Source organism: Esox lucius, chromosome 5, assembly GCF_011004845.1.
Source record: "Esox lucius isolate fEsoLuc1 chromosome 5, fEsoLuc1.pri, whole genome shotgun sequence".
NCBI lineage: Eukaryota > Metazoa > Chordata > Actinopteri > Esociformes > Esocidae > Esox > Esox lucius.
The window spans coordinates 27,230,377-27,255,697 of NC_047573.1; the positions used below are offsets into that span (position 1 = coordinate 27,230,377).

The following is a 25,321-nucleotide window of genomic DNA, read 5'->3' on the forward strand; positions in this document are numbered from 1 at the left end:
CCCTTCAGAAGCGGGTTTGTCATGTGCTAGTTGCCTCACGCATTTTCAGAGATACGCAACTACGCAAGTAACATGTGTTCAGCATTGGAAAAAAACATCTATTGTTCATAATGTTTCCACTAAAAATACAGTATAACAAAACCTATGACACAGATATCAAAATATCATCACTTTTATTTAAATATTCAATTTATAAATTTGTTTGGGTTAATAAATATAGTTGATATAGTTTTACATTTTGTGGTTAAAACTGAATCGAGAAACAAGTCAAATAAATTAGGAACATGAATAGATAATTAGATGTAACAAGAATATTTGTTAGAAAACAAATCTGTAACATCGAACCAAACCCAACTTTATATTAGAAAAAAAAAGTTTGGGATATGGCTACATTGTTTATTGGCCACACAGCTACTACTTAGACGAAGGTTGATGTTCTAACAGGACAGGAAGTAACTGTTTCCCAGAATACGGCGCTGTCTTCTTGTGCTCATGCTATACTCAAACACTAAGGGACCACTGAAGAGGTAAGTGAATCCTGAAAAGACAGTCAGGGTAGAGAGGTCAGCAACATGCCACTCTAACAAATATTTAATACTAAATAAATCTGGAATATGAATAAGAAGGACTAACATTTTCCTTGGCTTGGCACACTTGTATGTTTGGATTGCTGTTTCACACTCACCTCGGACTTGGAAGGCTGCAGTCACTTTGCTTGTCATGCCTGGGAACCCTTCATCCACACGCTTGGGGAAACCTTGGTCCATCCTTTTCTTTTCTTCATCATAACTATGGCAACAGAAAAAGTCATGAGATTGTGATACTTCTCAAATCAATATTGGATGGCAACACATGTATAGTACATAGAACTATAATAGTACTCTATAAACCACTGACCTGTAGTAGTAGTCACCAACAAAGAACAAGGTTTTGCTAGAGCCTTCATCATACAGGGCAGCATCAATTTTCTTTACAGTTTGTGGTAGACCCATGCTTTTCAGGGACTTGGGATAGCCAGAGACTATGTCATAACCTGAGATAGCCCAGACCTTACGACCTGCAGGAACATACAGTATTATTAATGAATATACAGGCTCCAAATAAACAGGTTCGGTTGGTTTATGATCCTAATGTACAGTATGTTGTAGCCTGTAGGTTAGTAATGTTTTATGGGGCTAGTTTTGATTCATCTGGAGACTCAATTGTTTTTATCAAGACATGTTATCAAGACACCAGACATACCAAGAATAATTTGAGGCAATTAGTGACCGTCTCATACCTTTGAAGATGAACACTCTGTCAGATAGGAGACTCTCATAAGCAGCGTAAATATTTTCAGGGAGTTCAGGCCAGAAGGTCCTGATAAGCATCTGCTCTGGTTGGCTGTTCTGAGAGTAGCTACGCCAGAAGAACCTGAAGATCAATAGAGGACATTAGCAAATTGGAGTGCTAGATCACAGATGAACAGGTCACCATTTTGTTTTCCTGAGAATCTGTTTCATGTACATAGGTTACATGATGGTCTGTACCTGCCCTTAAAGAACATCTTCTCTCCACAAAGTGTTGTGACAGCATCCAGAACCAGGGAGGGGTCACAGGCATCAGGAGTGGAAGGGGGTGTAGGGTCTGGCTTGTCTGGGTTGGGATTCACATCTGGGTTTGGGCCTGGAGGACGCAGAGACACATTCGTTCAAGTTCCAGTATGAAATGAATAAGTCTCATTATTTATTTATTTATTTGGAGATCAATCATATAATGTATTTTTTTCTGAGGCAAACAAATGGAAATAAAACAATATTAGACTGAAGAGATTAAAAGGACAAACGATATTGGAATACCGACCATAGATGTACTGGATACCATTGACATCATCACGAGGCAGAGAGAAGGTTCTGGGGTCTCTGTAGCTGTATGTTGGGAACATCAGTGTTCCAGGGTCATTAGAGTGGTCAAGACCCAGGGAATGGCCAAACTCATGGGCAGCAACCAGGAACATGTTGTACCCTATATAAGAAAAGCCATAACTACACATCTACGCTTTTGGGGTAACTTTCATGACATAACACCCAGGATTGTCCTACATTTGTAACAAGGTAAATAAAGTAATGTTCCATGTTGTTGTGAATGTCTTACCTCTGGTTGAGCTGAAGCTGAAGTTTTCCTCTTCATCAAAATGGGCATCTCCTCCAATGTAAGGGCCAGGGGCAAAGGCATGGGCAAGGATGCCACCAGGGCCATCGAAGGGGTTGAAATCACCATGATCTACACAAATGGGAGAAATCATAGTAGGAGCTATCAGAGATTACCACAAATGTGTTGGGGAGTAACATATTGCATGTTTTGGATACTCTGGTAAGTAAAGGTTTCAGAGGTTGTGAACATAGCAGTGTGATGATGCGACGTAGCCAAGGATATTGGTTTTCAAAGAGAAGAGGGCCTAGATCAGACCGCTTTGGAACACTAGTACTGAGTGCTCATGGTGCAGACAAAGATCCTCTTCAAGTAACGTGGGAGGAAAGGCCTGCCAGACATTTCAAATAAACCTATCATTAAAATGATAGACTGATCTTTTCTTTGTCAGTGGGAAAACGTGCAAAATTAGTAGGGGATCAAATGATTTTTTCCCTCACTGTATACATAACCAATAAAGTAAAAGACAAAATCTGTATGTGGCCATCTATACTGCTCCGGAAAAAATTAAGAGACTACTTTTGAACGAGGCACAGAAGGGTTAAAATTAAGAGACCACTGCAAATTGAATGCTTCTGTTCCTCACTCAAAACTTTCCTTTTCAACTTTTTGTAAAGGAAAGAGAAAGGTGCAGTGGTCTCTTAATTTTTTCCAGAGCTGAATATAACCTTATGTTAAAGAAATTGTAAGACAATATCTTTCAATTGGTAAAACTCTTAATAGGAAACTAATCCATACATCTATTCAATCACATTACTTTACCGATTTTGAGTAATCCAAAGTTATATTAAGCTTTAACAATAAAACTTATTTGAAAACAGTTCAAACTGAGTTTAGAAATGTTTCACTATAGCAGCTAGTTTTTAATCTTCTGCTTATCATACATCCAGCTAGCACATGATAAGCGTTTGTGTTTACCAAGAGACACAAAAATATTTATGACATTGCAACAGGAGGCAGGACACATGCACTGGGAGAATGGAGGACATTTCATAAAAATAACTAAGACCTAACAAAATTCTAAGAACACACAAAACAGAAAATAGTTACACTGGTGTGTAAACCAAATAAAACTGACAAAACCCAATAGGAAAGGAAGGACTTAAATAGGGACAGTGATGAGGAACACAGGTGAGGGTAATAATCACAAACAGGTGTACATGCTACACATGAGGGAGAGAAGGCATTCCTGACATGCCAGGACTTTCCTCTGGGGAAGGAAATAGATGCAGATTGATACTTTTACAGATCGATACAAAATTGACAGGTAACCGTAGGAAGTGTATGTGTATTTAAAAATAGGAAGTATCATTGCAATTACAAATAGGAATTCTTTTGAAAAAATAAGAAGGAAGCATTGGGATGGAAACACTGGCAGGTTGTTTGAGGTAAATGAAGCAACCATAATGTGTTTTAAGAGGTAATTTTGTCTTTAAATGTAGCTCATGTCTTAGTGTTATAGTGCATGGTTTCAATTCATTCATTTTGACAATGCTAGTTAGGCTAACTTCAGGCAGAACTTAACAATGGCTTATTGTGGAGTTTGACACCATAAGCCTTCAAATACAACCAAATCAAGAATAATTCCTTTAACTCTTCAAATCAAGACTGCATACCTCTTCTTGTAAATGAGATCATGATGTCTGCAGTACCACGGTAGATGCGGGTGAACCTCAGGGGGGAGACCTTGGCCCACACCTGTAGTGCTCTCGTTATGGACTGGTCCACCTCAGCCACAGACATGTCAGGTGTGTAGTTCTCAATCCTGAAGAACACAATGCACCAACAGTCAACATCAGAAAACAGTTTTCAATGTTAATAATGTCATCAGTTAAACATGAAAAGGACCATCACTCATAGTGCCTCTGTGTATAGCTTGATGTTTGAAAATAGTGTTAGTTTTAGTTTAGTATTCTCAAAGTTTAAAGACAACTTTATTAGTGTTGCCATTACTAAGCAATAATCTTTTGACTTACAATCAATTTAACATGGTCAACTTTGTCTGTCTCACCCCTCACCTGTAGGTAAGCTAGTTTGTCTTCCACTTCCGGGTGTTGAAGGTACTAAAGTGCCCAATTTGAACATCAGGTACACCACAACGTGGCTTCTTCATCATTGCCAAAGTCTCAGAGTCCAAGGTTCCTGTCAACTTTAGGCCAAAGAACTTCTGCATCTCTTGGACCTTCCTGCTCCTCTGACTTGGCCCCTGTCTGGCTGTTGGACCGGTCTCCTCTGTCAGGTTATAGAACCTTTTCAGGTACGTCTACAGTAAGTACAGAAAGCATGATGTCAGTATGAAAGCCAATTATGGTACCATACTAATGTGCTATGAATATAAAGTGATGAATATATGAAGCTCTCATAGGAATCATTTTCTACGTTAACGTTTTTCTCATTGCTCCTTGAATTTCTTAAATAAATTAGAGTCAATCAGGGCGTGTATATTGTAGGTTGGTATGCTATAGTATGCATTGTTTCTTGGGATATATTTTGTTCTTATGTTATTTTTAGAAAGCCGTTAATTAATACAGTAATTCTGAAGAGAGAAGCACATCCTATAAAGGAAACAAAATTGATGGATTGCTTACATTTCACTGGGTTTTTTGTAGCCCACCTCAGAAATACCCTGACAAATTTAGTCTACAAAGTTTTGTATTGAATATTTGTGCAATATAATTTAGCAAAGACCATACTTCATGCCTTGGCACCAACTTAAATAATAATGCTTTAGCATGCAACATTCTGTAAAATATGCAGAATATATGCAAAATATTCTGTAGCAATTACGTTAACGATAACGATAGCTATATAGACTAAGAATCTGTTAACCAAAGTATTTAATGTAATAGTGTACTACATATTATTAAAGATTGGAGAGTTAGAAGAAGAGAATGAAAAGGAAACATTAGGAAGTAAAAAGAGGGAAGCAAGGTGAGTGTAGAAGAGTGAGGTGGAAATTAAGAAAGAGAAGATGAGTGAAGGGAAGAGGAGAAAGACTGGAGAAGACATTTTGCTCATGTTCTCTTCTGCTCTTATGCAACCCAGAATACCAGGACCACTGAATGGTTGTTCAGTTCATACAAATGTCTTGACTGTAGTGTTTCTGTACTGTGATGTACCTGTTAGACTAAATACAGTGGACATAAAAGGTCTACATACCCCTGTTAAAATGCCAGGTTCTTGTGATGTAAAAGAATGAGACAAAGGGAAATCATGTCAGAACCTTTTCCACCTTTAATGTGACCTATAACGTGGACAGTTCAATTGAAAAACTTTTTTTTTAAACTCACAATAACCTGGTTGCATAACTGTGCACACCCTTTAACTAATTCACCTTTTGATTTTATTACAGCACTCAGTCTTTTTGGGTAGGAGTCTATTAGCATGGCACAACTTGACATGGCAGTATTTGCCCACTCTTCTTTGCAAAAGCGCTCCAAATCTTTGAGATTGCGAGGACATCTCCTGTGCACAGCCCTCTTCAGATCACCCCACATATGTTCTATTGGATTCAGGTCTGGGTTCTGGCTGGGCCATTCCAAAATGTTAATCTTCTTCTGGTGAAGCCATGCATTTGTCGATTTAGATGTGTGCTTTGGGTCGTTGTCGTGCTGAAAGGTGAACCTCCTCTTTATCTTCAGCTTTCTAAAGGACTCCTGAAGGTTTTGTGCCAAAATTGCCTGGTATTTGGAACTGTTCATAATTCCTTCCACCCTGACTCTGTTCTTTGGGTAATGTGCAGTGTTGTTTTTGCTTGATGTTTGTTTCTGCAACATGCTTTGTAAGTAGGAAAACCTGCAAAATCGGCAGGGTATCAAATACTTGTTCTCCCCACTGTATTTAGTAACGAGTAAACCACTATTGCCAGATTGACAAGTAGTAGGCACAGACTGAACGTCTTCATGTTTCTTCCCTATAAATGTCTTGATTGTTTGGTGTGTGGCCAGGGTACATTTTATATACACTTAAATCCTGAAGAGTTGAGTAATATTACTGAGTCATCAACATCATCCGATCATGAATCAAGAGGAAGAACTAACTGATTTCATGTTTCACAACAATGTAATGATAAGAAGGAATGATTGAAACATATTTAATCCATATTCACACTGTCATGTAATCCTTAATCAACAGATTGTTGGAAAATGTATATGCAGTTTATTTGTGTTAAAGTGTTAGTGTTGCTGGCATATTGTTTCACATAAAAAATTTGAGGGTGAAAACTATTTTTACACTATCATTAAAGTGGATGTGCATTTATTAGAAGTAAAGATTTGTCCCATTATAAATCATTTTAAAAAAAGTGATAATACATTGTTTTAAGAACAACAACCCAAAATGTGTTTTAAAAACCAAGATGAGAGTATTTAGCGTCTTTTCTGTTACTAAAACGAAGCCCCACAGTGGTTTATTCCAACGGACCTTGATGCCTGTCCATCAAAACATGATCGTCTTTGGTTCTATGAAGTCCTTTCAGAAGACGAAATACACCATATAGCAGAGGTCCCCCTGATGCCGTTGTGTTCTAAGGCACTCATTTCTAAGACCAAGCTGACAAACACATTCTAGGTTCTAGAGGGTCAACCCCATAGAAAATCTTTGGAGGGCGTTGAAAGTGTTGGCCAGCAACAGCCCCAAAACATCACTGCTCTAGAGGATATCTGCATGGAGGAATGGGCCAAAATACCAGCAACAGTGTGTAAAAACCTTGTGAAGACTTACTGAAAACCTTTGACCTCTGTCATTGCCAACAAAGGGTAAATAACAAAGTATTGAAATTAACTTTTATTAAAGTTGTCAAATACTTATTTTCCAACATAATTTACCAATAAATTCATAAAAAATCCTACAATGTGATTTTCTGGATATCTTTTTCTCATTTTGTTTCTCATAGTTGAAGTGTACCTATGATGAAAATTACAGACCTCTCTCAACTTTTTAAGTGGGTGAACTTGCACAATTGGTGGCTGACCAAATACTTTTTTGCCCCACTGTATATCAATCGATCTAGCACAAAAATATGACCAATGCACGGACCAGCACCACAAAGGCATGATTATAAAATATGCTTTCACTCACCAAGGCTGAGGGCTCACTTGAAGAGAAAAGTTTTCCTCTGGGCAAACTTTTCGATGACTTTGGGAATTAAGTCATGTAGCTGCTGAATCAGCTGGCTTTCGATGGACAACATGGCCAAAGCGTTGAGTCGCGGCTGTCCCAGGGTATTGCAAGTTACGTTTTTCACCCTCTTCAAGGTGGAAAAGTTCCTCTCTGACTCGGATGTCGTCATAGGTGTTATCATCATTTTCAACAGAGTGACGGTCTCAGCAAAAGCCTCCTCTAGGTTGTTCTCATGGATGGATCTTAAAAGAGACAGGGCCGTCTTACCAGTGTGAAGCTCAGTGTGGCGGTACAGAGTGGTCAGCTCAGACTTCAACTTTTCATCATTTCCTAGAGGCCATAGTTTCACCGCACAGTCAAGCTCAGATGTAAGGAATGACTGGACAAATTGTGGGAAGAGCGAGCTGTCAACCAGCTTGGCAGCGAACAGGTGGTCACATTTTGAGAACCTCTGCAGCACCTGGGAGAAGACTGTGTCGCTTGCCTCCTTCATTACCGGCGCTGTGTTGGTTACTCATCGAAAGGCTTGGCCCATAGGTTTTTTGACAGGCCATATGCATCACCTATGGTGGCCTCATGCAACCTGGTCTCAGGAACCTACGTAGACTATTTTCCGAAAGTCCATGGCACCCGATTTTGTATGATATGTGATGTTACGTTAGGTTACATTACAATGTATGATACATTACGAAATTATTAAAATATAACATATCTTACTAACGCTATTACAACGTATCAAATGTTACGAGTGCTATTAAAACGTAAAATAGAATAAGAATGCCAGACAAATGTATGATATTTTACAATGTCTGATTAGTAACAGCAATAACAAGGTTGCTAGTATATGTTGTAAAAGCATTTTATCGTCGATGTTAGGCATCACAGCACTGGGGTTAGGTTTAAGGTTAGATCTCATAGCACCAGGGTTAAGGTTAGGGTTAAGGTTTGGGCTACAGTTAGGAAACAAAAAAGGTTAGTTTAAGGTTATGTCTCACAGCTCTGGGGTTAGGGTTTGAGTTAAGGTTAGCTATCACAGCACTGGGGTTAAGGTTAGGTTTATGGTTTGGGTTAGGATTACAAAGAAAATCACTTCAAACACTTCAAACTTATGTTGTGACAACAGCACTCGCCAGGATTAGTTATAGGTCCCCAGTGGAGCAGTGGGTAGCACTCCTGTGTAAGATGCGGAAGGTCGCTGCTTTTTTCCATTCTGACGTTATTTTACTGCACGTTATATATCTCACAAAATCCCCTTCCTAAAATGTACGTAAAATAGTCTACGTCATCATTCTGAGACCAGGTTGCCTCATCCCATCCTCCATGATGCTCATCCTTGCTGAACAAAGTTGCTGAAAGGTCTGGTTCAGCTGGTGAGCATAGCAGTGAACAAACTGGGCATGTGAGTCTCTTTCATTAGAGTATGTACCTCCATGGGCGAGGCTAGCCCCTTTTTAGGGGTACTTCAGCAAGTAAGAAATGTTGTTATTCTAACATTTTTGTTCGTCTTTGACAAGGTTAAATAATGTCCAAAACATACTCCGTAGTTTTTGGTTTAAAGTGTATGTGTTAAGCATGAAAATGAAAACATCCCCGCTTAGCAAATGGTGCGAAACACACGCTGAGTGAGAACCCGTTATGTAGTGTTGTGAATCAACTAGTTGCTCCAAAGTTGTGTCTCACACTTCTTTCCTTTTACCTAGAGTTGTTCCGATACCGAAACCATATCGGTGAGTACTGGAGTCAGTATCCTGAATCACGGTACACCGATAATAAGTGTTTATTTTCTGACTATTTTAGTCCAGCGGGTCGCCGCCGCTGTGGAGTTGCACAGGACCTGGGTGACTCGTCCATAGTCATTAACGGAGAGAAGTAGCGCCGGTTACAATGTTCTTCCGCAAGACGCATGCAGTTCTGTTTATTTTTAGTATTTTTTTAGTATTTAAAAAAAAAATTATAACATAGAAGAAAGTATACATCACATTTGTGAATGTAAAATTTGCTTAGGAAAATAATTAAATTAATAACAAAACAGATATTTTCTTTTGTGGGGTCTGAGTCAAAGTACCCAAATATAATGTTTCTCATATGTATTGAGAAGCCTGGCCAAATCTTACACTTAAATGCATCAATATAATTCCAAAGCATCTGAGTGTAGTGACATGACCAAAATAAGTGAACCACTGTTTCATCAGACTTCAAACAAAAAGAGCATCTTAGCTCAATATCCGACTTAAATCTTTGTATACATTTCTTAGCAGGATAGAACTTGGGTATGAGCTTAAATGAAATTTCTTTCACTTTATTTGTGAGAAATAATTTCTGCTGTAAAGACCAGATTTTTTTCCAATTAAGGTTAACAAACAGATTATTCCAAAAGTAAATAACAGGAGGAACAGATATCACATTCTTAAGAAATAAAGATCTTATTTTATAGTTTTTAGCTTTCAACTGAGAAAAACAAGTTTGACCCACAGGAGTATCACAAGGTTTAGGAAAGGATGTAGTAGATACTGGGGAGGAGTATTTACAGTTTTTAAAAAGCATACATAAGCCCGAAGGAATAACACCCATTACAGTATGAAATTATTTTGGGGTTATTGGTATGTGGTATTCTGAAAGAAATTCTGAATATCTGAACAAAAGACCTTGTTTATTAAACCAAGTGTCATAAAATAGAGACGTATTCTTGAATAAAATGTTCTTATTGTTCCAAATAAAACATCTCTGTGGTGAAAAGTTATGTTTATAAATTAGTGCCCATGCTAAGAGAACCTGACGATGAAAGTTGGGAGTTTGGATACATCATAATTACACAATAAGAGAAAATGAATGCCACAAAGTTGTGAAAAAACAAGTTGAGGAATAACATTCCAGATAGAAGATGGTTTGGCTAGGTACTGTTTCAGCCAATTAATTTTAAATGTATGCAGTTCTGTTTATTAACTGCTAGAGCATGAAACAAAAATAAACTGCGTACCAGTGTATTGCATACGTGTGTCTCTGTTGTTAAAGTTTATTGTTCATTTGATACTCATGTAAACATGACATGATGTGCGACTTTTCTGGTCAGTCGTCATGGAAACATGAAGCCCTGGCGTTTGGACCAGGGTGAAAACAAACATCACTGTATACCAGTATCTGTGAAAACACTAACTGTGGCTTTTTAAATGAATTGTTATTCATTCCTAGATTTATATCTGTTATTTTTCAGTTGTGGCTGACTATCAAACTAGACAATAAAAGAAAGTTTAAGTGTTGATACAAAAGGAGACACATGGAGTTAACGGTCAGGAAAACGAGTGAAGAAGGTTTTGTGTTTGTTACAGGGGGCTGTCTGTGTGAACTCTCACAATTAAGCTGGAGCTTTGAAAAGGTCTCAAAAAAAGAAAAAATAAATCTGCATTCTGGAGTTAGTTGAACCAATTTTTCAATGAACATATTTTTTGTTTTTGTGTGAAAAGAGGGTGGATGGTGGCAGTGGGTCTCATTGGGTGCTCAGCACCCCTAAAGCTCTGACCCTAGAATCGCCCCTGTGTACCTCTCGGACGTTTCCACTCATTACAGCCGCCCCATCATAAGTCTGAGCGATCACCTTTTCCCCCAGCTTCAGTGGTTCCAGCACTCCCTTGATGCTATTAGAGACGCCGAGTCCAGATTTATCTTTGACTTCCATAAACTCCCAAAACCTCTCTGTCACTGTATTGTCAGGCCAAATGTATCGCAACACAACCACCATTTGTGATTTACAGGAGACATCAGTTGCATTTTAGGAAGATGGTATATTCATAGATAATAAATTATAGGAAGTTATCTTCAAGAAATAAAAATAAAAATGTTGTAGCAGTTCTTTCTGTTGACAACAGGTGGGGCTGTGCCACTACAAAATGAAAGGTTCAGTCTATAATTTTAATGGTAGGTTTATTTGAACAATGAGAGACTGAATAGTAACAAACAAATCCAGAAAAACGCATGTCAAAAATGTTTTAAATTGATTTGCATTTTATGCACCAACTGTTATCACCTTCTCACCAAGCTGCTTGGCGATGGTCTTGTAGCCCATTCCAGCCTTGTGTAGATCTACAATCCTGTCCCTGACATCCTTGGACAGCTCTTTGGTCTTGGCCATGGTGGAGAGTTTGGAATCTGATTGATAGATTGCTTCTGTGGACAGGTGTCTTTTATACAGGTAACAAGGTGAGATTAGGAGCACTCCCTTGAGTGTGCTCCTAATCTCAGCTCGTTACCTGTATAAAAGACACATTGGGAGCCAGAAATCTTTCTGATTGAGAGGGGATGAAATACTTATTTCACTCATTAAAATGCAAATCAATTTATAATTTTTTTACATGCGTTTTTCTGGATGTTTTTGTTGTTATTCAGTCTCTCACTGTTCAAATAAACCTACCATTAAAATTATAGACTTATAATTTCTTTGTCAGTGGGCAAACGTACAACATCAGCAGGAGATCAAATACTTTTTTCCTTCACTGTACTTAATATTTTAACAACTTGCCATGTTGCCCTGTTTAGGGGATTATGAAGAATTAGACATTTGTAGAACTTATGTTGGATTTACCCCATGTTGGAAATTTGTTTGAAGAAAGATGTGAATTAAGCAGCTTGTTCTGATCTGAGGCATCAGTCTCAGTTTCCAAGGTGTTACGCTGCTATATTATTGTGCTGGGGGACACGAGGGATGTACTACTAACTTTTCTCAGTTTCCTCCAATTTTAAATTTTAGAAGGAGATTAGGTCCTGGTCCACACCTGCGGATTACCTGGTTTGGGGGGACCGTTGCTGTTCCTGTCCTTGTCCACCTGGTCATACTTCTGACCTAGTCTAAAATCGAATATACTCTGGATTTAGCCAAGAGAAATTTATTTATTATTCCAATTGGACTCTTAATATCTCACCCGGCACAGCCAGAAGAGGACTGGTCACCCCTCTGAGCCTAGGTCCTCTCTAGGTTTCTTCCTAAAATTCGACCTTCTTAAGGAGTTTTTCCTAGCCACTGAAATTCAACACTGCTGTTGTTTGCTCCTTGGGGTTTAAGGCCGGGTGTCTCTGTAAAGCACTTTGTGACAACTGCTGTTGTAAAAAGCGCTTTATAAATAAATTTTGATTGATTGATTGATGATGGATTGTGATGAAACGATATCAAAACCATAAGGAAATAATTTACTAAACTGGGAACCAATCTCTTCCAGGAACACAATTGAATACAATTATTTTGGGAAAATGCATAATTGGCTTTGATAGATTTATTATACAAAATCCAATAGATTATTACTTTGTTTTGAACAGCACCCCTACTTTTTTACACAAAGAACTTCAATATAAGCAGTGTAAGACTGGAGAACATAGCAGATGACAGAACTCGTAAGAACAAATTAATTTTATATTTCACTTGAAAGACGGAACCAATACTCCCATCTTTTTGTTGATGGAATTGTGCAGAAAGCAAAGTGTGTGTCTGTGTGTGAGAGCGGGAGAGCGAGAGAGCGAGAGAATGCATCCTCGTGTCTGTTCAAACAGAACATTGCTCAGAGGAAGTATGCCTGGCTAACTTAAAATTGGAAGCATAATGCTTTTAATTAGTGAACATTTCTAAATAAATGTTGTTAAAACATTATACAGATTTTGGTGTTTTCTTACCATTACAATAAAACACAGCATATTTTTTTACATGAATACCAAAGATTATGCATTTAGTCATTTCAATTATTTTAACTGTTCTACAGTGCTTGCAAAAAAACTGTCAGCTCTTGCTAAAAAAAATATATTAATAATGGTCACCTTATCGGACTGTACAATAGCCTTAATGATACATTCCAGTTTTTTTAGCCACTGGTTGTAAAAGGGTTTGTTAGGCCACTTGGTTTAATAGCACACCGTTCTAAAATGGTGTATGCATGTACTATGTAGCACATGTCATCAAAACTCATTTGTAAACTTGCAATTGGATGGATAACTGAGTTGTAATAGACCCAGACTGCATCTTTAAAGCACCTTGGAAGCACAATTTCATTATCTAAAGAGTGACAGTCGGAGTCCACTTGCAGTAAATAATCAAACTTAAATTTGACCATTAGGATCAGAAATGGTTCACTGCTGTTAAGGGCAAAAACATGAATTTGCGTCTTAATCTGACTGTCTGGGTATGTTGTGGAGACAGAACTGGTGGAGGCAGCAACATGCAGGATGCAGCTACAGTAGAAAAGGGGCAGGCGTGCCAGGCCTTGTCCTGAACTTGTTTCTTGTCTGTACACTCTTTCCTAACCTAGATGCTTTTCACCCTCCCTTCCCTTTTACTTATGTATTTCCCTTTATTTTTCATTTGCGCTGTTGAGGTGGAGAGCAGATTCTTAGGAAAAGTGAAGGAAGTGAAGCATGAACAGTGCCTGACTACTATGAGGTTCTGTTTTTTTTTTCTGGTTTTGAGCGTAGCCTGTTATGTGTTTTTCCTCCCTATTAAAGATCCTCCTGCACCAGTGTTTCTTGTTTGTTTTTGTGTTTGCTGTTGCTGCCGTTTGTGCCTTTTGTTTCTCTGGAAAATGTATTAAACTACGGTCGCCCATGACAACCTCTGTACTTGTGTCCTGCCTCCATGCCTTAAAATATGACTGTAAGAAATAAGTTGTTGTTGGGGCTTGGACTGATCATTTAGGGTTGGTGTTAGAATAGTGTAATTTGTGTAGGCTCTTTTGTTTTGCTAAATTATTTCATCCCCACCTTATTTTGTAATGTCCAGTTTCTGATTATGGTCCTGTCTCATCCCTGCAACTCCTCTGCCAGTCAAAGATTGACACACTCCTTCCTCCAATCCAAGGACATATCATAAATATGGTCAGTTGGTTGTTATCACACAGCAAGCTTAACCTGGAAGCTTGTCGCTGGTTTAAAAAGGGTGAGTCTATCACATTCCCCAGCTTTACGACCACTATTGAGTTCACAGGCGCCTGAATTACACAAGGAGTCTCTAGAGAGTAATGTGACGTGGTACCTTCTTTAACTACCCGAATGTCCACCCATCCATGCCAAATTGTGACCAAACAACCACATTTTTACTTTACCTCTCTACTGTTAATGCTCCCAATGTTTAGATAGACCTAGTACCTATTATCATTGTTCTTGATGTTCTAACACTCAAACACTAAAGGCCAGGTAACACACTAAATAGTTTATTTTATTTCCTTTACTCTAATCAGACAGAAACTTTACCAGTTGCAAGTAATCATAAATACAAGAAATGTTTATATTACAGCCCTCCCGTGGGCTCACCACCCACAGGAGGGACCATAAGGGGCCGGTGCAAAGAGGATCGGGCGGCAGTCGAAGGCAGGGGCCTAGACAACCCGATCTCTGGACACGGAAACTGGCTCTAGGGACGTGGAATGTCACCTCGCTGGCGGGGAAGGAGCCTGAGTTAGTGCGTGAGGTTGAGAGGTTCCGATTAGAGGTAGTCGGGATCACCTCTACGCACGGCTTGGGCTCTGGAACCACACTCCTTGAGAGAGGATGGACTCTTCACCACTCCGGAGTTGCCCATGGTGAGAGGCGGCGGGCTGGTGTGGGTTTGCTCATAGCTCCCCAGCTCTGCCGCCATGTGTTGGAGTTTACCCCGGTGAACGAGAGGGTCGTTTCCCTGCGCCTACGGGTCAGGGATAGGTCTCTCACTGTTGTTTGTGCCTACGGGCCGAACGGCAGTGCAGAGTACCCGACCTTCTTGGAGTCTCTGGGAGGGGTGCTGGAAAGTGCTCCGACTGGGGACTCTATTGTTCTACTGGGGGACTTCAACGCCCACGTGGGCAACGACAGTGACACCTGGAGGGGCGTGATTGGGAGGAACGGCCCCCTGATCTGAACCCGAGTGGTGTTCAGTTATTGGACTTCTGTGCTAGTCACAGTTTGTCCATAACGAACACCATGTTCAAGCATAAGGGTGTCCATCAGTGCACGTGGCACCAGGACACCCTAGGCCGCAGGTCGATGATCGACTTTGTTGTCGTCTCATCTGACCTGCGGCCGTATGTCTTGGACACTCGGGTGAAGAGAGGGGCGGAGCTGTCAACTGATCACCACCTGGTGGTGAGTTGGATCCGATGGCGGGGGAGGAAGCTGGACAGACTCGGCAGGCCCAAGCGTACTGTAAGGGTCTGCTGGGAACGTCTGGCCGAGTCTCCTGTCAGAGAGATCTTTAACTCCCACCTCCGGCAGAGCTTTGACTGGATCCCGAGGGAGGTTGGAGATATTGAGTCCGAGTGGACCATGTTCTCCACCGCCATTGTCGAAGCGGCCGCTCGGAGCTGTGGCCGTAAGGTCTCCGGTGCCTGTCGAGGCGGCAATCCCCGAACCCGGTGGTGGACACCGGAAGTAAGGGATGCCGTCAAGCTGAAGAAGGAGTCCTATCAGGCCTGGTTGGCTTGTGGGACTCCTGAGGCAGCTGACGGGTACCGACAGGCCAAGCGGGCTGCAGCCCGGGTGGTTGTGGAGGCAAAAACTCGGGCCTGGGAGGAGTTCGGTGAGGCCATGGAGAAGGACTTTCGGCTGGCCTCGAAGAGATTCTGGCAAACCATCCGGCGCCTCAGGAGAGGGAAACAGTGCCCTACCAACGCTGTTTACAGTAGAGGTGGGCAGCTGTTGACCTCAACTGAGGATGTCGTCGGGCGGTGGAAGGAGTACTTCGAGGATCTCCTCAATCCCGCTGACATGTCTTCCATTGAGGAAGCAGAGGATGAGGGCTCAGAGGTGGGCTCGTCCATCACCCGGGCTGAAGTCACAGAGGTGGTCAAGAAACTCCTCGGTGGCAAGGCACCGGGGGTGGATGAGATCCGCCCTGAGTACCTCAAGTCTCTGGATGTTGTGGGGCTGTCTTGGTTGACACGCCTGTGCAACATCGCGTGGCGGTCGGGGACAGTGCCTCTGGGATGGCAGACCGGGGTGGTGGTCCCTCTTTTTAAGAAGGGGGACCGGAGGGTGTGTTCCAACTATAGGGGATCACACTTCTCAGCCTGCCCGGGAAAGTCTATGCCAGGGTTCTGGAGAGGAGAATACGGCCGATAGTAGAACCTCGGATTCAGGAGGAACAGTGTGGTTTTCGTCCGGGCCGTGGAACACTGGACCACCTCTATACCCTCTACGGGGTGTTGGAGGGTTCATGGGAGTTTGCCCAACCAATCCACATGTGTTTTGTGGATTTGGAGAAGGCATTCGACTGTGTCCCTCGCGGCATCTTGTGGAGGGTGCTTGGGGAATATGGGGTCCTGGGTCCTTTGCTAAGGGCTGTCAGGTCCCTATACAACCGAAGCAGGAGCTTGGTCCGCATTGCCGGCAGTAAGTCAGACTTGTTCCCAGTGCATGTTGGACTCCGGCAGGGCTGCCCTTTGTCACCGGTTCTGTTTGTAATTTTTATGGACAGAATTTCTAGGCGCAGCCAGGGGCCGGAGGGTGTCAGGTTTGGGGACCACACGATTTCGTCTCTGCTCTTTGCAGATGATGTTGTCGTGTTGGCCCCTTCTAACCAGGACCTTCAGCATGCACTGGGACGGTTTGCAGCCGAGTGTGAAGCGGTGGTCCTCAGTCGGAAAAGGGTGGCTTGCCCACTTCAGGTTGGTGGAGAGTGCCTGCCTCAAGTGGAGGAGTTTAAGTATCTAGGGGTCTTGTTCACGAGTGAGGGAAGGATGGAACGGGAGATTGACAGACGGATCGGTGCAGCTTCTGCAGTAATGCAGTCGATGTATCGGTCTGTCGTGGTGAAGAAAGAGTTGAGCCGCAAGGCGAAGCTCTCGATTTACCAGTCAATCTACGTTCCTACTCTCACCTATGGTCATGAGCTTTGGGTCATGACCGAAAGGACAAGATCCCGGATACAGGCGGCCGAAATTAGTTTTCTCCGCAGGGTGGCTGGGCGATCCCTTAGAGATAGGGTGAGAAGCTCGGTCACCCGGGAGGAGCTCAGAGTAGAGCCACTGCTCCTCCACATCGAGAGGGGTCAGCTGAGGTGGCTTGGGCATCTTTTTCGGATGCCTCCGGAACGCCTTCCTGGGAAGGTGTTCCGGTCCCGTCCCACCGGGAGGAGACCCCGGGGAAGACCTAGGACACGCTGGAGGGACTATGTCTCCCGGCTGGCCTGGGAACGCCTCGGTGTCCCCCCGGAAGAGCTAGAGGAAGTGTCTGGGGAGAGGGAAGTCTGGGCATCCCTGCTTAGACTGCTGCCCCCGCGACCCGGCCCCGGATAAGCGGAAGAAGATGGATGGATGGATGGTTTATATTACAAATTTCATTTATTTAACTAGTAAAATATGCAAATGAGGCTAAAAGTCCTTAAATATGAGCTAATTTGCATATTACGATAATGAATTGTTCAACACATTACAAGCTAGAGTGTTTCTTGTTTTTCTATCTATATACATTTTTCAGAAAATGTCTGATAAAGATAGGCCTATGCAATTAGAATGTACTTTACAGAAATAAGAATGATGCATATTTATATATGCATCATTTTATTTAATATATATTATATTTAATAGCAAAACAAACAAGGGACAATGACCGACCAATGAGGGGAGCAGAGGAGCAACATTTAAACTAAATTTGATATAGGTCTGTAGTTGCTGACTACACAAGGGTCTAGGCTATGCTTTTTTAACAGGCTTAATGACTCATTTTCAAGGCCTTTGGAAAATTGCCTGTTAAGAGGGAGCTGTTAACTATTTGCAGTAGCTCTATTGCTAAGCTGCTAAAAACAACTTTTAAAAAGTTTGTAAGCCGGTAGACAACTTAAGATGTTGTACAGTTTCCATAAGTGTATTGTCAATTGCATTAAACTGTGTCATGCTTACCAAATAGTTCAGCTGAATTGACGCCACTGTAATTCACATGACTCAAAATATGTGACACCAGCAGTTGGCAGATAACCAGGAAGTCTCAGTAAGGACTCGATTAGTTAGCAACCAACATGGTTCCCATATGCAATTACACCCATGACACCTGTCCAGTTCCAAAGAAGAACAGTCAAAAAATACATAATGACGGTGAAAAGTAATGAAGAAATTTAGTTTTCTGCTTGCAATGCAGCTTTGCTGTAGTGTGACGATAAGTTTCCATTAATGAATTTGGACGATGCTAAGAACGTTAATTACAGCTGGGGACAGAGCTGAATAATGGGTGGTTTGAAAAAATTACTCTTTGTGCATTCCTGAACAACTTTTGATTATGATTTTTAGAAGAACTATCCCTTTAAATTCTCCCCCAGTTCTATAACTGGCATCCTTTTATTGAGGATTTTCACTGGCCGAGGTCTTCACTGACATTTTCTACCTGTCACTAGCCCAGGTGGTGGTCCCCACGTCCTTCCAGACTGCAACCATTGTGCCAGTGCTGAAACAGTTGTCGGTGTCTAGTCTGAATGACTTTCCACCTGATGCACTCACCCCCACGATCATGAAGTGCCTCGAAAGACTAGTTCTGGTGCACATTAAGTCCTGCCTCCCTGGATCCCTACCAGTTTCCCAGCCAGTAGAACAGGTCTACAGAGGACGCCATCTCCACAGCTTTACACTCTGCCCTGACTCACCTGGACAAAATCAACAGCTATGTGAGAATGATGTTCATAGACTTTAGCTCAGCATTCAACACGATCATTCCCTCTAGGCTGGTCAACAAACTGCATGACCTGGAGATCAGCCTCTCTCTGGAACTGGAATTTAGACTTCCTAACCATCAGACCCCAGTCTGTCAGGTTAGACAACCTCACCTCCTCCACCCTGATCCTCTCTGTACTCCCCCCCTCCTGTACTCCCTTTTCACCTACGACTGCGTTCCTGTATAGAGTTCCAACACCATCGTCTAGTTCGCAGACGACAACACGGTGGTTGTCAGGGAGGAGGTCAAGCGCTTGGCGGCATGGTGCACTGACAACAACCTGGCTCTCAATGCACAGAAAACCAAGGAGCTCATTGTGGATTACAGGAAATCTAAAGGCTGCAGCCACACCCCAGTTCGTACCGATGGCACTGAGGTGGAGCGTGTCCAGCTTCAAAGTCCTGGGTGTCCACATCTCTTAGGACCTCTCCTGGTCCCTCAGCACCTCAACCCTGATCAAAAAGGTGTGGCAGCTTAAGAAGGCCCATCTGTCTACCAAGATCCTTGTGAACTTTTACCGCTTCATAATGGAGAGCATTCTGTCTAACAGTGCCACAGTGTGCTTTGCTGGTTGCTCTGTAGCCAACCGGTAGGCACGTCTACCTTGGGAACCTCATTGCTGCTATCCCTGCATTTCAGTTGCACATGCTACAGTACTCTACTCCTTAAAAATACATACATACCTACATACCTAGCAAGCATGCACATTTATTTGTATAGCAAAATTCAAACATAGAAGCAATTCAATATGCTTTACAAATAAATAAATAAATATATACAACTCCAGAAAGAATTAAGAGAACACTGCACCTTTTCCTTGCTTTTCCAAAAAAGTTAAAAAGGAAAGTTTGGAGTGAGGAACAGAAGCGTTCAATTTGCAAAGTACAATCTTTTGTACTGTACTGTTCAATGACAAAGTTTAATCTAAATCTAAACCTCAATACAGAGAATCCCTTTTGACTTTGGGATTTTATATTATTATTTATTATTATTATTATTCATTTGTTTTTTAATCCAAGTAACTTTGGTGTTTTGTTTCTGTGTATTGTAAAAATAAATACAAAAGTAAAATAAATGTATCAAGGGCAAGTTTCCCAGTTACGTAATGCAGAACTCAGCTTTGTAAAAGTGCTTCAGAAAAGATGCAGGTGGACACAGCCTCTGTGGTCAATTTGTAGGCTGCTCCTGGACTGGTTTATTTAATTACCAACTTACACAGAAGGTCTGCACAAAGCATAGTTCTGACATAGTAGTAGAAAGTATTGATGCATCAAAGATTTCATATCAGATTTATTTCCTACCCTGTTAAGTTCCTTATCTTAAAGTGATCATAACTAAGTGCTTCAGGTTTTTTAAGTGGGGTGCAATCGTCTGTAGAACCTCATGGTTCTGAAACATTCATCTGGGTTCAGTAAGAAGGTCATGTACACACAGAACATTTCCATTTCAAATGAAAGGTAGAAAAATATATGAGAATACCTCCTGTCTATCTGTGTCATCAAACATATTTAGTCATTTTTAACACAAATCTGTTAAACTATCATAATACATCCATATTCAGGGGAAAGCTGGTGTTTTAGGATACAGGGAAATACACCAGTCATGGTTGCCATGAAGAACAGATGCTGAATTTATTAAAAGATGCACACCACACACACAAAAAAAACTCTTATTATTCACATTCTTCTCAAGGTTATTACTTAGTACTTTAGCTGCATATAAGAAAAGGCAGGTTTCATTAATCTATCATGTAAAGAAAGCAGGGCAACAAACACTTAGCCAAAATGTAATGCTGTTGTAATGCTCAATTAAACTTTTTTTTCTTTATATTAGAAAAAAAGTTTGGGATATGGCTACATTGTTTATTGGCCATACAGCTACTACTTAGACGAAGGTTGATGTTCTAACAGGACAGGAAGTAATTGTTTCCCAGAACACGGAGCTGTCTTCTTGTGCTCATGCTATACTCAAACACTAAGGGACCACTGAAGAGGTAAGTGAATTCTGAAAAGACAGTCAGGGTAGAGAGGTCAGCAACATGCCACTCTAACAAGCATTAAATACTAAATAACTGAACAGGGGACTTTTTGATATTTTATAAAGAATAACATTTTCCTTGGCTTGGCACACTTGTATGTTTGGATTGCTGTTTCACACTCACCTTGGACTTGGAAGGCTGCAGTCACTTTGCTTGTCATGCCTGGGAACCCTTCATCCACACGCTTGGGGAAACCTTGGTCCATCCTTTTCTTTTCTTCATCATAACTATTGCAACAGAAAAAGTCATGAGATTGTGATACTTCTCAAATCAATATTGGATGGCAACACATGTATAGCACATAGAACTATAATAGTACACTATAAACCACTGACCTGTAGTAGTAGTCACCAACAAAGAACAAGGTTTTGCTAGAGCCTTCATCATACAGGGCAGCATCAATTTTCTTTACAGTTTGTGGTAGGCCCATGCTTTTCAGGGACTTGGGATAGCCAGAGACTATATCATAACCTGAGATAGCCCAGACCTTACGACCTGCAGGAACATACAGTATTATTACTGAATATACAATATATAATTTGAGGCAATAAGTGACCCTCTCATACCTTTGAAGATGAACACTCTGTCAGATAGGAGACTCTCATAAGCAGCGTCAATATTTTCAGGGAGTTCAGGCCAGAAGGTCTTGATAAGGTTCTGTTCTGGTTGGCTGTTCTGAGAGTAGCTACGCCAGAAGAACCTGAAGATCAATAGAGGACATTAGCAAATTGTAGTGCTAGATCACAGATGAACAGGTCGCCATTTTGTTTTCCTGAGAAACCGTTTCATGTACATAGGTTACATGATGGTCTGTACCTGCCCTTGAAGAACATCTTCTCTCCACGAAGTGTTGTAACAGCATCCAGAACCAGGGAGGGGTCACAGGCATCAGGAGTGGAAGGGGGTGTAGGGTCTGGCTTGCCGGGTTTGGGGTTCACATCTGGGTTTGTGCCTGGAGGACGCAGAGACATTAATCAGAGTTCCAGTATGGATTGGACATTTAGGTCTCATTATTAAGTTATATGGAGATTAATTATAGCAAGCTTTTTGCCTGAGCCTGTTTATTGATCAATTAAAAGGAAAAATAAGTGAAACACAATAATATTAGGCTAAAGAGGGAAGAAGAATTATAATTGAATACTGACCATAGATGTCCTGGATGCCATTGACATCATCACGAGGCAGAGAGAAGGTTCTGGGGTCTGTGTAGCTGTATATTGGGAACATCAGTGCTCCAGGGTCATTAGAGTGGCTGAGACCCAGGGAATGGCCAAACTCATGGGCAGCAACCAGGAACAAGTTGTACCCTATATAAGGAAAATACTGTTACTACACATCTACTCTTTTGGGGTAACTTTCATGACATTACACCCAGGACTGTCATAAAATTGTAACAGGGTAAATATAGAAAATGATTCAAATGTGTTGTGATAGAAGGTCTTACCTCTGATTGAGCTGAAGCTGAAGTCCTCATCTTCATCAAACTGGGCATCTCCTCCAATGTTAGGGCCAGGGGCAAACGCATGGGCAAGGGTGCCACCAGGGCCATCGAAGGGGCTGTTATCACCATGATCTACACAAATGGGAGAAATCTTAATGTGAGTTTTTTCAGTTATTCTTGCCTTACAGATTGTGGTTGTTAATCACTGTGCAGACAGGTATTTGTTTTCTTATTTCAACTTTATTTCAGCAGGTGGTAAAACTGATAAAGAATACAATTTAACCCAAAAATGGTTTTAGTGAAGTTTAGCATCAACTGATTTTCACTTTCTTTTGGACACTAGACAGCCAGTGAAAAATGTGCTTTAGACATAGCCCATATGGAACATACAATTTCTACACTCTTCTAAACTCCTCTGTAAAACACAATTTAAACACTACTAATGTTTCTTTCACGAAGTAATCACAAAATGTAAGTAATTAAAATACCTTAATTTGATTAAGTAATCCAAACCCTACATTATTTTATATAAAAGGTTGCATTCCAAGAGGAAACTTCCTCGAAAACACTTCAAAATAAGTTTAGTAATTTGTCACCTCAACAGAGATTTTCACATTTAATGCTGCTGAACTAGCCAATGGAGTTAGTTCTCCTAGTCAGGGGCGCCGTATATTGGAGAAAAGTTAAGAAGAAGTTTCCTCTGGCAATGCAAGTTTTGTAATAGTGGTTGCAAGGTTTGACTTGTTTAATTTTGACAATGCTAGTTAGACTAACTCAAGGCTGGGGCCTAAGTGAACAATGGTTTATTAATAATCTTGACACCATGAGCCTACAGATATAAAATGTGAATAATTTCACCCAAAGACAAACTATTCCTAACTCATCACATCAAGACTGCGTACCTCCTCTTGTAAAGGAGATCATGATGTCTGCAGTACCACTGTTGATGCGGGTGAACCTCAGGGGGGAGACCTTGGCCCACACCTGTAGTGCTCTCGTTATGGACTGGTCCACCTCAGCCACAGACATGTCAGGTGTGTAGTTCTCAATCCTGAAGAACACAATGCACCAACAGTCAACATCAGAAAACAGTTTTCAATGTTGATAATGTCATCTGCAGAGTTTTGATGTACAGTTTGCAAATACAAAAACAGAATTCTTCAAATCACTAAAACAATTTAAATTAATGACAAACAACTGATTTTCTTTTTGAGTGTTTTCGAAGTTCAATGACAACATCATGGGTTTTGTCATTTTGACTTTGTATGTGTCACCCGTCACCTGTAAGTAGTCAATTTAACATGGTCAACTTTGCCTGTCTCACCCCTCACCTGTAGGTAAGCTGGTTTGTCTCCCACTTCAGGTTGTCGAAGGTGCTAAAGTACCCAATTTGAACATCAGGTACACCACAGCGTGGCTTCTTCATCATTACCAAAGTCTCAGAGTCCAAGGTTCCTGTCAACTTTAGGCCAAAGAACTTCTGCATCTCTTGGACCTTCCTGCTCCTCTGACTTGGCCCCTGTCTGGCTTTTGCACCGGTCTCCTCTTTCAGGTTATAAAACCTTTTCAGGTACGTCTACAGTAAGTACAGAAAGCATGATGTCAGTATGAAAGCCAATTATGGTACCATACTACAGAATTATTGTTAAAAAGTGTACACGGCTCTCATAGAAATATTTTAAATATACAATTTACTAAGTTAAGTACAGAAAGTGTTTACTGCACTTCAAGGCAATATGTTTTGCCTACATTTCAAAAGGAAAATCTAATTTTTTTAACACTGATGTCGTGACCAAGCCAAATGATGTTTCATGTATTTGTACCATCGTAGTAATTTCTGTTGGAAAAAGTCATAAAGAGCTTCCAGGCATAAGATTGTAACAGAAAACATACCTCTGCAAGAACTTCATCTTCTTTGCTTGGTGTTATTGGCAAAGAGTGAACTGCTATTGCCAAATTGACTAATAGTAAGCAAATTTTGAAGGTCTTCATGATTCTTCCTCAAAAATGTCTGGATTGTGTGGTGTGTAGCCAGGGAACATCGTATATATGCTTTAATCCCAGAGAGTTAAGTAATATTACTGAATCATCAATATCAAAACATCATAATAAAAGAGGAAGGAAAACCAACTCATGTTTGTCTGATGTCATATTTCAAAATAAAGAAGGTTTGACCACAAAAGAAAAAAACATCAACTTACTCTATAATCACACACTGTCATGTTGTCCTTTAATCAAAAAATAAATGGATCACTGTGTTTTCGTATAAAATCATTGTCCATGTCCTTGTCCACCTGGTTATGCACCTGACTTGGATTCTGTTTAAGGACACAGCCCACATACATTAAATGACCGGCTTGTCTTCTGATCATGCAAAACATTGACATGGCCCAAAGGGAATGTACTCTTATGATCGTCACATGGCACAGTCAATAGAAGAATGGCCACCCCTCAAAGTCTGGTTCCTCTCTAGGTTTCCTCCTAGAGTTTAGAACCAAGTTGGAAGTTTTTCCAAGCCACTGTGCATTAACTCTTGTGGCTAGCTTTTTGGGATTTCAGGCTGGGTATCTGTATAAGCACTTTGTGATTACTGCTGATGTAAAAAGAGCTTCAGAAAATACATTTGAATGATTGAATTGATTGTATCCGAAGTCTTGATGGGAATGTTGAAACATTTGGTAAATTCATATAGCTATAGTACATTTCTGTCACTGTATATGTGTTGTTAACATAAAGTTTCACATTCTAAATTAGAGCAATTTTGTAGTATGCATCCTTCCATCATTCTGCATCTATAAGAGGGAAGAATTTATATCCATCATGTAGTGTTTAGAAAAGCTGATATATTGATTCATGACCGACAACAAAAAAGTGTTATAAACATTAGA

At 40.9% G+C, this 25,321-nt stretch overlaps 1 protein-coding gene across 2 annotated transcripts; it reads right to left on the minus strand.

The window, feature by feature from the left end:
- Positions 1-216: 216 nt before the first annotated feature.
- Positions 217-24,516, minus strand: LOC114834950 (collagenase 3-like). Of its 2 annotated transcripts, none has more exons than XM_034292151.1 (10): positions 24,327-24,516; positions 23,765-24,009; positions 23,336-23,484; positions 22,437-22,565; positions 22,138-22,299; positions 1,530-1,665; positions 1,280-1,413; positions 898-1,057; positions 686-789; positions 217-538 (listed from the first exon to the last, which is right to left on the minus strand). In XM_034292151.1, exons 1-10 carry the CDS (start codon positions 24,423-24,425, stop codon positions 438-440), a joined length of 1,419 nt encoding a protein of 472 aa, XP_034148042.1. In that variant the 5' UTR covers positions 24,426-24,516; the 3' UTR covers positions 217-437. The 2 variants fall into 2 exon arrangements, with proteins under 2 accessions (XP_034148042.1, XP_028975805.2); XM_029119972.2 differs by lacking the exons at positions 217-538; positions 686-789; positions 898-1,057; positions 1,280-1,413; positions 1,530-1,665 and adding exons at positions 20,572-20,958; positions 21,116-21,219; positions 21,328-21,487; positions 21,559-21,692; positions 21,809-21,944 and having other exon boundaries at positions 24,327-24,514.
- Between the last annotated feature and the right edge of the window lie 805 nt (positions 24,517-25,321).